Source organism: Vanacampus margaritifer, chromosome 19 (assembly GCF_051991255.1).
Source record: "Vanacampus margaritifer isolate UIUO_Vmar chromosome 19, RoL_Vmar_1.0, whole genome shotgun sequence".
Lineage (NCBI taxonomy): Eukaryota > Metazoa > Chordata > Actinopteri > Syngnathiformes > Syngnathidae > Vanacampus > Vanacampus margaritifer.
In genome coordinates this window covers 4,016,373-4,029,418 of record NC_135450.1, presented here as the reverse complement: position 1 = coordinate 4,029,418, position 13,046 = coordinate 4,016,373, and the positions used below count along the sequence as shown (strand labels likewise).

General features: G+C 38.1%; 1 protein-coding gene across 3 annotated transcripts in view; it reads left to right on the top strand.

The window, feature by feature from the left end:
* Positions 1–13,046, top strand: part of cd2ap (CD2-associated protein) — a 44,061-nt gene that overhangs the window by 12,984 nt on the left and 18,031 nt on the right. For 2 of the 3 annotated variants that reach the window (XM_077552344.1, XM_077552346.1), the window contains exons 2-6: positions 2,252–2,409; positions 5,597–5,765; positions 8,667–8,767; positions 9,193–9,319; positions 12,086–12,264. In XM_077552344.1, coding sequence (XP_077408470.1) covers positions 2,252–2,409; positions 5,597–5,765; positions 8,667–8,767; positions 9,193–9,319; positions 12,086–12,264 — 734 coding nt within the window. The remainder of the gene's footprint in view (positions 1–2,251; positions 2,410–5,596; positions 5,766–8,666; positions 8,768–9,192; positions 9,320–12,085; positions 12,265–13,046) is intronic. The other variant, XM_077552345.1, reaches the window with a different exon arrangement.

Genomic DNA, 13,046 nt, shown 5'->3' with positions numbered 1-13,046 from the left:
TGATAAACTATTAATCTTAAATTTGGCTTCTGTAAACCTGCGGATATCATGAATTGTGAATGAGCACTAAATTAGCACTGCAAAATGCAATTTTCTACTTCCTCTTGACATGAATCTTCTTTAAGCGGCAGGCAAAGTATGCTGATGGTCAAGACGATAGGGACAACTGATGATTATGATGACAACAAATCAAGGAAGAGTAGATGCATACACACATTCACATCCAGAAACACATTAAACCCCTGTAGATACTCGGCTAAGTTTTTCATTGGCTAATTTTGTAATGCTTGTGTAGCCTAACCTATCATATACTGCATGAGTGCCAACTGCCAATCATAGTATCCAGAACAGAAGTGTTTATGTTGTACGAGTAGAGCATCTTTACGCTGCGCCAACCTACCATGTTTGACAAGCATTTGACAAGTAACATTGACCTTTGTGTTTTATTTTACCTTACACAGACTTAAAGGGGAAGCCAACCCCCAAAATTTCCTTCGAATAATATGTATGTTTCATATGCCCCGACATGGCATTATGATTTAATATTGCATTTGTGGAGTACAAGTAGTTGAGCAGCAAAATTTAATAAATAAATTAACAAATGAATAATAAAAACGGGTGGATTTTGACTAGTGGGGCTGCATAGAACATTTTGTGTGAGAAAATTTTAGGGTTGACTTGCCATTTAACTACTTGCATTTGAATGTGTTTTCTCCATAAAAAAATGTTTTCAAGTTAACAAAATACTGTCCACAACAGATTGTTAATCATTACAATTTCTATTTGGTTGCAACATTTTTATCAATTGATGACATAATTAAACATTCATTATATTCCCAAACCATTACACACCTGTTTTTTTCCCTCATATATATTTATATATTGTTGTTGTTTCACTACTGTAACTAAATGAATATAGAAAACTGTTAATGCTTTGCTATACAATGTTTCTATATTAACAGTTTATAATGAGAATGTCAATCAATCTTTATTTGTACCGCACCTTTCATACAAAAAATGCAACTCAAAGTGCTTTACATAGTATAAAAACAAATCCCCAGCCCAGCGCCCTCCACAATACCGACCCACTTAAAAAAAAAAAAAAAGAAGCATAAACAAACATTCAAACAAAACACAACAGATGATCAGGCTCAGCACAGAGCAACAAAAACACTATCTCAGGTAGCCCTCTGCGCCAGGAGAGGGCCAAAAGCTGTGGCTGCAGACCCAACCCCAGCTTCTGCCGCAGAGGGTTCCCTCTGAGGAAACACTGGAAAAGTACAATTACCAGGCTAAAATAATTTTTAAGAACATAAGACCAAGCTAAAACTATAACAAGAAAATACTAAAATAAAAAGAAGGGAGGAACAATAGTATATGTGCTGTGTCAGAAATATTCCAGGACTACTGTCACATCCAAACTACACAACAAGTTTTCCCCTACCAAGTAATTCCCCTGGAGTCTAAAGTACTTTCCCTGCCATGGCGTCATACAGTCCTGGAAGGATTCTTCCGGGATCCCCCTTTAGCGTCATCATCAAGCAGAGATGGGAAAGCCAGGCCAAGAAAGTAAAAACCCTGCTAGAGTTTGGCTTTAGCCACAGGTGCTTCTTGTAATGACCTCATTTATCTGCCGGTTTAGTACAAGCACTTGAAGCTAAAGCCAAACTGTGGCAGGGTTTTACTTTCTGGACCTGGATTTCCCATCTCTGTTGTCAAAGCCGTGTTTTTTAAAATTGGTCCTCTCGGTAATCCTGTTGATCTTTGGGGAAAAAAGCACACAGAACCAGAATGGGTGAGTAGGAAGGATGTGTCAGCATGGCAGTGTTCTTCTCGGCCAGGAACTAATGGAGGCTCAGAGCATTGTGAGCAGGCGCATTGTCACTGTGAAGCAGCCACGACTTGTCCTGGCACAACAACTCTTTTCGCACACTGAATTAAGCAAACAAAAGACATATGGTCGCTTTGTGGATGTGCTAGTTGATCGTCTGACCAACATTGAAGGGGAATACTTGTGTATTTGGGTTCTGAAATAGTTCTCAACTCAACTGTAACAACAGTCCAGGAACTTCTAAAACCTGATGTGCTAGAAAAAAAGAGTAAAGGCTTTAAAAAAAAAAATATATATATATATATCTGACCTCTCCATGTCCGATGAGTTATGGCTTCCTCCCTTCTTACCTTACCTCTCTGCATTCTCTCCTGTTCTGTTTTCCTCTCTATGACCTCCTCCCTGTGGTGTCCGGAGCAGAGGTTGTGGTGGAGTTTGACTACGAAGCGCTCCATGAGGATGAGCTGACGTTGCGAAAGGGAGATCTCATAAAGAACGTGTGCTGCATACAAGAGGATGGCTGGATGGAGGGCGATCTCAACGGGAAAAGAGGTCTCTTTCCCGACAACTTTGTTAAGGTGGGAGTAAATACATGCATTATGCACAATTGTTTTGCCCTTGTGTGGGTTGGACTGAATGATTATAAAGTATATTTTGCTGTGCTTGCAAACAATCCAACGTAGTCATTGTCACACAACAGCATATTACAGTTTCAATGCTATCAAATAAAAATAAAAAGTCAGAATACCGAGTCTGTTTGGAATGACTCGTCAACCTGATTACAACGCATAAAGAATGATGGGTTCCGGAAAATTTAAATGACCTCTTGGGGGTCAATCATAAAATAGCCCTGCAAATAGATCTTGCGGAGTTTATTTATTATTTTGTTTATTTATTTAATTGAGCCGACATCTACAAGCCTGCTTTGCTTAGTGTTGCCTTGACATCTAGTGGACAGGGTGTATTTAGTTCAAAGTTTAAGTACCAACAATACCTAATGTCTACAATTGACTTAGGTGGGGACATTTTATAACTTTATCACCAGAGTCACCTGACTTTCTGATTTTCTCTCAGTTAGTGCACCATAACCTGTGTCGTCTACCTCGGCATGTTCAGTCTCTGCAGTATCTGCTGCTTTTCTCCAGTCTGTAAATCCTTGATAGTAAAAGAGGTAGTAATCTGCTAAGAAGACTTGGTCTGTCACTGCACTTGGATAGATAATCCGCTAAGAAGCACTACCTACCAGTTCCTGAACTTTTGTGAGGCTACCGGCATCTGGTTGTTCTTCACCTCCTGCTCCCCTTTTAATTGGTATTACTGCTGAACGCCATAGGGGCATGACTCATGAGACTTGCCTTGGGATGAAATGGTAAGAGACTACATTTTGCTCTGCCATGATCAAGATTAGTTGACATGTATCTTCTTAAAGTATTCTCAGATAAACTGACCATGGTTCTCTTGCCTAAATCATGCTCATGGTCTGTTGTTTATTAACTAAGTTGCTGATAGACATGGCAATTATTTATGCGCACATGTACAATCCAACCAACACTTTGAATCTGTGAGGATTGTGGGGTAATAATCTATCTTTTTATTTGTGTGGATTTTATGTGTATGTGTATATATATATATATATATATATATATACACATACACATACATACATACATACACATACACATACACATACACATACATACATACATACACATACACATACACATACACATACACATACACATACATACATACATACACACACATGCAGTTGAAAAGTTCCTAAACATACTTGCTCGCACACACGCCATCAAACTGAACTCCCTATTTATTGTAAGTGCAAAGTCAGCGTGTGTGAACCAGGAAGCGGATGGTAAACCCAGTCATTGTTTAGCTAAATAGAATATTTCTGCAAGGACAGCGTGGTTGTCACAGCTTCGATTTGCAATGGAATTGATCTGACCCATATGGTTTGTGAACAGACAGTAAATTGTGTCCTCCGGTACTCACATTCATCATCGTCTCATGACTACTAGCTTAAGCAAACATCGACTCTTCCTTCCTAAACTATGACAACGCATAACTAGATAAAGTGTATTGCAAATTGTCAGTGCATGTGTTTCCACTGCAATGCTGTTGCCCACCTCAAGTTTAAATGACGTCAGCTCATTTCATTTTATTGTTGGTATTATAGTGTTGAGACATAGACTTTACATTTAGTATAGCTGAACATGAGAAAAGGCTTTGACGTCTATTATCATCACTGATTAATCGTTATCTGTTGTGTCTAATGAAAGAATGACTGCAATATCGAATGCATTTTAGGAGGGATTGTTCCTTGTGTCGGAATGCAGTTGCTTCTATTGTCCAGAAAGCTGTAGGTGAGGTAACAAGGAGTATGAAGTTATTATAAATGCTTTTGGTTTCTGTCTATTGCATACTAAACTAAGAATAAAATATGAGTGACTTTGAAAAAGATAAAAGACTACTAAACCAACATACATAGAGTAAATACTAGTCACGTCAATCGTTTATATAGCAGCAAGTCATAGCCAAAGTTAACTTCCAGTAGGTCATGAACCACACTCCTCATACATTATATCTTTATATAAAATAACTTTGTGAATTAGGCAAGAAATAACTCCCTGTAAGGCAGAAACCTTAAAAAAAAAAAAACACACCCATCTTCCTCGATCAGTTGAGTGTAGCGGGACAAGAGGATAGGTTGAGAGTAGTAAAACAGGATAGAGGGGCTGCGCAACCAGAGGAGTGAAGAAAGAACAATGGGCACAACAACAGCTGTATCAACAGCAGTAACTACCACATTAAAGGTTCCATGATGGCAGCAACAACGATACTGGTACTGATAGGGGTGGGAATCTATGGATACCTCACAGTTCGGTTCAATTCGATCCAGATTTCAATGCATCACTACCTTGGCTTACATTTATAGTCCATTTAAAATACTGGTAGCTTTTTTTTTTTTACAATTGCAGAAGTCAAGGAAAGCAATTGCAGAAGTCAAGGATATATATTTGACACTTTCACTTTTTTTTAACCCATTAAGGCCTAAAGCGCCTGGCAAAACATGACTCTAAAACCTATGGGTGACTTTAGGATCACCCCCGAAAACCTGACGTTTTCCTGGAATTCAACAATATTGCCAATGCCCTTTATTTTAATACTTGAAAGTGCAGACAACAGTGGCTTTTAGTTGTTTTAGTTAAACTTTAAAAATAAATTTTTAATACCTCTAAATCAATTCAGAATCTTTTTAATGTCTGCTTTAGCCTTAATCAATGTACGTTTTTCTTTTTGGGTGGTGTGATTTATAAACCTAATGTATATTTTGGTTTTGTTTGATCTTTTTTCCCCAACAAAAACAACATGGTTTTGTTTTATCTTAAAGGTGCACAATTTATTTCTTCAAGCGCATATACTCTCTCACATACATATTCACACACACCACGCAAGAGCTTGAAACACAGACTACAGTTACACTTTAGGCCAGAGGCGGCAGTAACGAGTAAAAAAAAAGAAGTGACAAACTCCACAAAAAACCTTTTAAAGCAAAAGTCTCATTTATTTTAGGGAAACCGAGATACACCTTAAGTTAATACTTCCATGAATGATAAAACATCTACAAAACAGAACATAAGTTATAATTTGTCATATAAACCTATATAAAGTAACTTTCCAAATGCAATGTTCATCCCTTAATTCAGTTTTGCACTTAATATTCATGCTCTGTACATTCTGTTCTCAAAGGAAATAAAACAGGAGGCCAAGGAAGTGAGACATGAACCCAAAGAGGAATCTGCTCAGCCTCTCAAGAGAGAGAAGTCTATCGGGAATGTTGCCAACTTAGTTCAGAGGATGAGCACCATTGGTATCCCAACTGGTGGTTTCCAGCCACGACCATCAGCAGCCACAAAGAGTAAGAAACACTTTCACATACAAACTTAATAAGCATTCTTAATTTAAAATGAATATTTATGTTGTAAACTTACTTGTAAATTAACAATATTTTCCATGTCCTTGGGAAGTTACTAAAAAATAAAATGTTCACTGAAGTTTTGGAAAACTAATGGAATGTTCCGTTGATACTATTTAAGATGTGTAAGACATAAAATTGTGTCATTTGCAAAGTGCAACGTCGTGTTACAGGTACAGTAATGCGTAGTTTCAAAGCCCGGTGGAAGGTGTAGCTTAATTTTGTTTAAATAAAAAGACAACAGTCCACCTCCAACAAGATTATATCATGCAAACTAGTTTTCACAACTAACATGGTTAAATGTCTCTTGGACACATCTATAGGGAGAGATTCGTCTCAAAATTATTCACAGAAAAATATGTGATTTTCACATCCAAAAACGTGCACGATTTTCTGATCCAGAAATGCGCGACTTACTCATGTCTGTTAATGTTGTGTGAGAATTTATCATGACTTAACATTTCTAAATAATAATTTCTGCTTGTGGATTGCCAAATGTGCATTTGTAAATAAGCAGGCACGCACATTTATTTTTTAGACAAACATCACGCAGTTTCAAGATATTCACACAAACACACACACATACACACAGCAGCTATAAACATTCACATGTTGAAAGGCCATCCCTCCTCTATCCTGTAGGAGACAGTGTTGATGTCTCTATTGAACTGAACGATCAATCTCCAGTTTCTCATTGAAAAATTGGAAATTGAAAAATGGAAAACGTGCCTTAATCAGCATCTTCTATTATGTGTTTGTATAACACAAGTCGGGAAGCAAAGTACGGCGTTAACTTGTTTCCCGACCTGGAAGGCGTTGTTCTTACTGCTACAGAGAAGAAGTAGAAGAAAAAAAGAACATCTTCCAGCTTCAAGGCAAGCTTGAGTGAAACAAATTACAATCATATTTTAATAATGCATCAGATTTATCTAACGCTTTGCCTCTTGTGGACACTCAGACACTTCACAATGGCTACATTCATGTAGGGCTGGGCGATATGGCACAAAAAGAAAATCTAATTTTTTTATTAATTTTTTTCAGTCATTCAGGACGATTACAATTTTAATCAATTTTAATCTAATAAACCCAGTAAACGTTTATTTAAAGGTCTCATTTATTCAAAAATAATTTCTGTGCAAAGTCTTCAGACAACAATGTATATTGATTCTAAATCAGTTTTAACATAAACTTAACATTCATAGTTAGCAAAATTACAACTCATAAGATCTGGATCTAACAGAACATAAGAACTACAGCTTTTAATAATCCAGAAGACACATTCACAGTCCAGTGGCGGTAAACCAAGTAGACTGATAGCAACGTGGCTGCCTGTGTGCGCCTACGACCACCACCAAACATCCACTCACAGCTTGGGCTGCTCGATTATGAAGAAAATGAAATCCCGATTAATTTGGTAATAATTGAAATCACGGTTAGGACGATCATTTGTTATTTTGGTACAAAACAAGAAAATGTTTAAATGTAAAAAAACATTAAGAGAAATAAATTTCTTTGAAACACTATAATTACGCAAGTTACTTTTGGACCAGACAAGATTTATTAAATGTGTTATTTATTTTATTTTTTTAAAGGTGCAAATATATACATTTAAGCAACTCAAAATGATTATTAATAATCATTTATTTTTGTTTACAACTATGCCAATTTTGTAATTGTAGAGTGTAATAATTGAAATTATAATTGAATTTCGATTAATTACACAGCCATACACCAGTGTGAGTGACACTGGAGGAAAGGTGGGTGACGCGTCTTGCCCAAGGACACAACACATGACTCAATTAGGTTTCTCCACACTCGCTCAAGGACATTTAGCAAATTGCCTTACTGCAGTCAAGGAGTCTTTAGGTTGAAATTTCAAAACAAACAGTAATACTGTTAATTCATTTATTCGTTCTTCAAACTGCTTATCCCCCCTAGTGTCACGGGCACGCTTAAGCCTATGCCAGTCGTCTTTTAGGTGAGAGGCCGGATACACCCTGAACTGGTCACCAGCCAATCACAAGGCACAAATAGACAAACAACTGTTCACGCGCTATCGGTTCCTTTTAATAAATATGAAAGGTTTTCCACAATTCTTTGTCAGGTCTGTCTTGATTTTTGGAATTGATCAAATTATTTTTAAATACTTTTAGCACAGGGCTAAAATATAATGAATACACAGTTTGCAATCACGCACTGTGCATCAACTGTATACCGAATAGGAACTGTGTGCTTTGCAAGAGCCACAAATGCTCCCCTGAATTCAGTAGTGAAAATTCTAATGCACCTCTTTTGATTTCATGCATTGTGATGATGTTTTATTCTTCGTTGTCTTGTGTTTTTGACAATTGCGAAAGGAGGGATTGGCCATTTAAGCAGAAAGGGAAAATCATTTGTGATAAAAAAAAAATAGATCAGGTTGGTGCAGGTTTCACACAACCATGTTGTACCACTTCACTTGCATAGCTTTGTCCTGGGTACTTAACTCATTCGTAACTGCTACAAATGCCAAATATGGATTGTAAGTAGGAGGGTTGTTGGCAGTGATTAAATCACAGTAAGTATCAACCTTTTGTAAACTGTTTTCTTCACTGTGCTTGATGAATAGGTTAGGTCTAAGGCCTCTCACTGCAACAACCCATATATAATTGTTTTTACCATTTTCTTAATTGAGCTTCCACTTCCTACATTTGACACATTTACACTGCTTGCGTTCTCATACTGCCCCCTTTTTTTGTGTTTGATTTTTTATAATCTAGCGGCCTTGCACGTATGAACATGTAAAAAAGCATACAACTGAAGTTACATAGCCGGTTTGTTTGCTACCGCCCTCTCTTTTCACAGAGCTGAAGAAAAGACAGTGCAAAGTGTTGTTTGAGTATCAGCCACAGAACGAAGATGAGCTGGAGTTAAAAGTTGGAGAACTTGTTGACATCACTGAAGAGGTATTCTTAACTTTCTACGCCATTTCTAAGATGCAAGCGGATTATGTCAAATGTACTCTTATTGTCTGCTTTATTCGATAATGCTGAAAGAAAACAAAGGAGAAACACTGTTTCGTTTGCCTGTTGATTGTTTTAACTGTTTGTCATGTAATAGGTTATAAAAGATTATTACTAACCTTTAGTGTTCTGGCGTAGTGTGTATGGAGTAGCAGTGACAGAGAGTGAGCATATGGGGTGTTGCCATAAAATTACTGCGTCATGTTTTCACTTAATGAAAAACAGGTTTCTTCCACTAATATGGAGGACTTGATAAGCTAAAAACGTATACAAAGTAACATTTTATTACGAAACGTACATTCTGTAGTCTGGGTGAACCAGCCAGTTGTTGTTAGCAGTAGTCCTAATTGGGCTATATGTGTTTGCAGGTTGAAGAGGGTTGGTGGAGTGGCATCGTCAACGGCAAGTCAGGACTTTTCCCTTCCAACTTTGTCAAAGAACTGGATGTCTCGAAAGAAGACGGAGACTCAAATGAAACTACACCAGATGAGGCTGGTATGAGTCTGTTTTGTGGAAAACACTGCTTCACCTTTATGTTTTTATGCAGGATCGTGAGTGGTCGGCGGCAACAATGAATACACAGAGACTGATATGCTTTGCTAGAATAACTGTGCCTTTTATTCCCCGCAAACAACAATCAACATTTATACTGTGCTAGAATGATCGTACGTTGTATTCCCCGCAAACAGTAATCAATACACTACAACGTTAAGCAGCATAATATGATCATCAACAGCGCTTACCTTGACACTAGACCGGAGAGCCTACGGTCCAGGTAGAACGAGCTGCAAAACGGCTGGGCAATCGTACGTGATCCACAGCTGACTCTGTCCGGACCGTGTGCCGCTCCGTTTTTTATTCGTTAGCGTGGGAAACCGGGCTAGTTAAGCCCTTTCTCAGACACTTTCGAAAACATGTTTTGCAAAGCAAGGAAAACTTAGTATAAACAAGGTATTCACTCCCAGGCTGATTCCACCCTTTATTTACAAATTGTTGGGCACTTGGATTCGTACAACAGTTCAGGACAACAACATATCCTTATATAAGAGGTTACATGAGGACATGTCACACCATGGTTATTTTCCCTTCAGAGTCAAAGAGCAAACCGGTTATGACTAAATTCTGAAACTTTCTGGGGGTACTTTGTTAAATCCAATGATACATTTGACATTTTTTGCCAAGTGTAGAGCAGACAATGGAAGCACAGGTTGGTCGCAATCTCTTGTCAGCTGTTTTAAATTGGAGAAACATACAGAACATTACAGTATGTAACAAAACTTAGAAGGCAGTCTGTAGTGGGACTAAAGGGTGTAGTTGCCGGCATCTAATTATTTTTTCAAGTTTGATCACGTTCTGCGGCGTATGGTGTGCGGGCCTGTACCCCTTTGCCACGTTTCTCATGGCAATTTAGTAGTGGTGCAACGGATCACAAAAGTCACAGTTCAGATCCAATCACGGATTTGAGTCACGGGTCGGATCCTTTTTCAGATAAGCAAAAAGATAAATAAATAAATAGTACTTTGTCTTCATTTATTTTTTAAAACGCTTTTTCCCCGTTAAATTAAATTTAAAAAATAATTCAAAATGTCTAATATAGCCGTTAAGGATTTAGGAACACAACTTTAAGTGCAATATGAGGCAATGACAAAGTATTAATGGCTTAAAGTTGTTTTCCTAAACTCTAAAACGGTAGAAGTTGTATTTATCTTTTGTTTTCATTTTTAAATACAGACGCTCCCCACCTTATGAACGAGTTACGTTCCGGACGATCGTTCGTAAGGTGAATTTGTTCGTAAGTTGCTTCAGTGCTATATTTTGTATTATAATTTATGTTTAAAGCCTATATAAGTATATTGAAGGTTTATATAAGTATGTTTAAGGCTTGTAAGTAACCTGCATTGGTTTGTACTGAAAAAAACTTTTAATAAAATGGAGAGAATACGTACAGTACTGTACTGTACTACGTATGTTAGAGAGAGAGAGCGAAAGACACACACACAGTATGTACATGTACGTAATAAGATAAATAAAATGAAGTTGAACTTACTTTTGGAAGATGTACTCGATGCTTAAGGAGATGATGGAGGATTTTATATCATGAGAGATTCTTCGTCGTCGCTGGAATCGGCTTCAAAAGTTATTTCCTGCGTCATGGGGACCGGCGTTTCTTCCTCCTCCTCCTCGCCACGTTGCTCAGCCTCCAATGAGCTCTCACAGCGCCAATCGTCGGTATTAGCGGCGGAAAGAAGCACTATGCGCAATACAAAATCTAACTTACAGCATTTCTTTCCGAACATTTTTCGACATACTGTACGCGCAGAAATGTTCGTATGTACCGTTGTTCGTAACTCGAATGTTCGTAAGTAGGGGAGCGTCTGTAATGAAAAAACCTGAAAGTGCAATTTAAGGCACATTCCCTTCCTTTAAACATGTAGAGTGAATTACAAAGTAGCCTTGGTCCAGAATATTGAAAAAGAATTAAAGTAAGCCAGGTACCAGCTGTCAAACTCATTTACAGCCGAGTCAGGCTATCAGGCCACGGCGTGGGCCAACTTCAAAGAAAAAGTCTAGGAAGGCTATTTGCATTGCCGTCAATGTATTATTTGGTATACTTTATTTTGAAGTTAGCCTTGGGCGACGTGTTACGTTGAATATGTTTAAGCTTCTTTGACATGTCTAAATGGTGTCCACTGCACCCCCCCAGATCAAAGCATGATGGGTCAAGAGGGAATGTTCTGGAATCTTTGTTAGACCGTGGCCAGAGCCATAAGTGCACTTGAGCCTCCGGAGCTTAGCGGCTCCTACCTCTGTCATCATGGATTCCATGATACTGTGAGAAATCTTTGCAATACTTTAATACGGAGGGAAAAAAGGCCAGAATCCCATGGCACACACATGTTTCTGGATGACAACGACATTGCTCTGGTCACAGGGAACATAATGTAAACCGAGCATATTATGTCAGTTGGACTCAAGAAATGGAGGCCGCAGCTGAGTAAGACCTACACTAGATGGTGCTGCAAAAGTATTTTAAAATTTTCGCTGCTTTATGTGGGTAGCTTGGTGGCAATGATCATCAGTATTTTTATTTGCACCCAACGTGATTTGATAAGGGCAAAACAAATATTGTCATTAATTTAAATCATTATATGCAGTATTAGGAATAGTGTCCTTGTAAGCATCATTAGAAGAAGCCGGAAGCTGTTGTGCACTTGTTGATTACATTTCCCGTTGTCCCTTATTACTACATCTTCTCCACAGATGGACATGGTGTAGAAAACACCGCAACCCCATCATCCCCTCAATCTGCTTCCGGCAATGGAGCTATTGTCCAGCCCAAAAAAATCCAACGTATTGGTTTTGGCGACATTTTCAAAGAAGGGTCAGTAAAGTCAAAGGTACGAATTCCCAATCTGGATACAGAAGAAAAAAAGGAAAATGTGAGTTTGATCACACTCCCGAATATTGTTTTTGTTTGTGACATAATAAGAAACGTGTGCAAAAAAAAACAAAAAACATTTGTGACAAAACAAGATTTGCTGTTTATTCTCTTTGAGTTCTGAAAATCTCCTCCCTTTTCTTTCTCTTTCCCTCTCACTCTGTCTTTGTGTCTTTCCCTCTTTCAGTCTCTCAATCTCTCTCACCCTCTTCACAACAGCCATTGTAATATATTTCAACCACTAACTCAGCTTCTGTCGTTCTCTGCTCCTAACTCCAGCCCAACCAGCACATATCGCTCAAACCTCTCTTTTGACTTCGTTTCGATATTTCCATTTGGCTTTGACTAGCCCACGCTTCACATATTACTGTTCACCTGGCTTTCCACTCATTGCACTCAGTAATATTGACAGTTGCAATTGAAGGTTTCCTTTCTGTGAGATGAAAAGGAAACTTTGCATCAGTTGTCAACTTTGCCTGTTTTTGCATTAGTCCATCCATACATTTTCTATAACACTTACTCTCTCTTGGGTCATTAAGATGGAGCCCATTCCATCTGATTTAAGTTAGTTAGGGTTAGGTTAGGTTAGGTTAGGTAAGGTACACGACTCAGGATATTTAGACTGAGACAGACCGATTGTTCCTCTGACCAGCTTTCGATGATAATGGCTACCTTACATATTGCAAGCTACTCAAGATTACAAGAATGAAAGTGGCTTTTTTGTTCTGTTTTTGCTTTGCTTTATTTAACTATTTTCTTTGTATGTCCGAACTGTATTGGTAT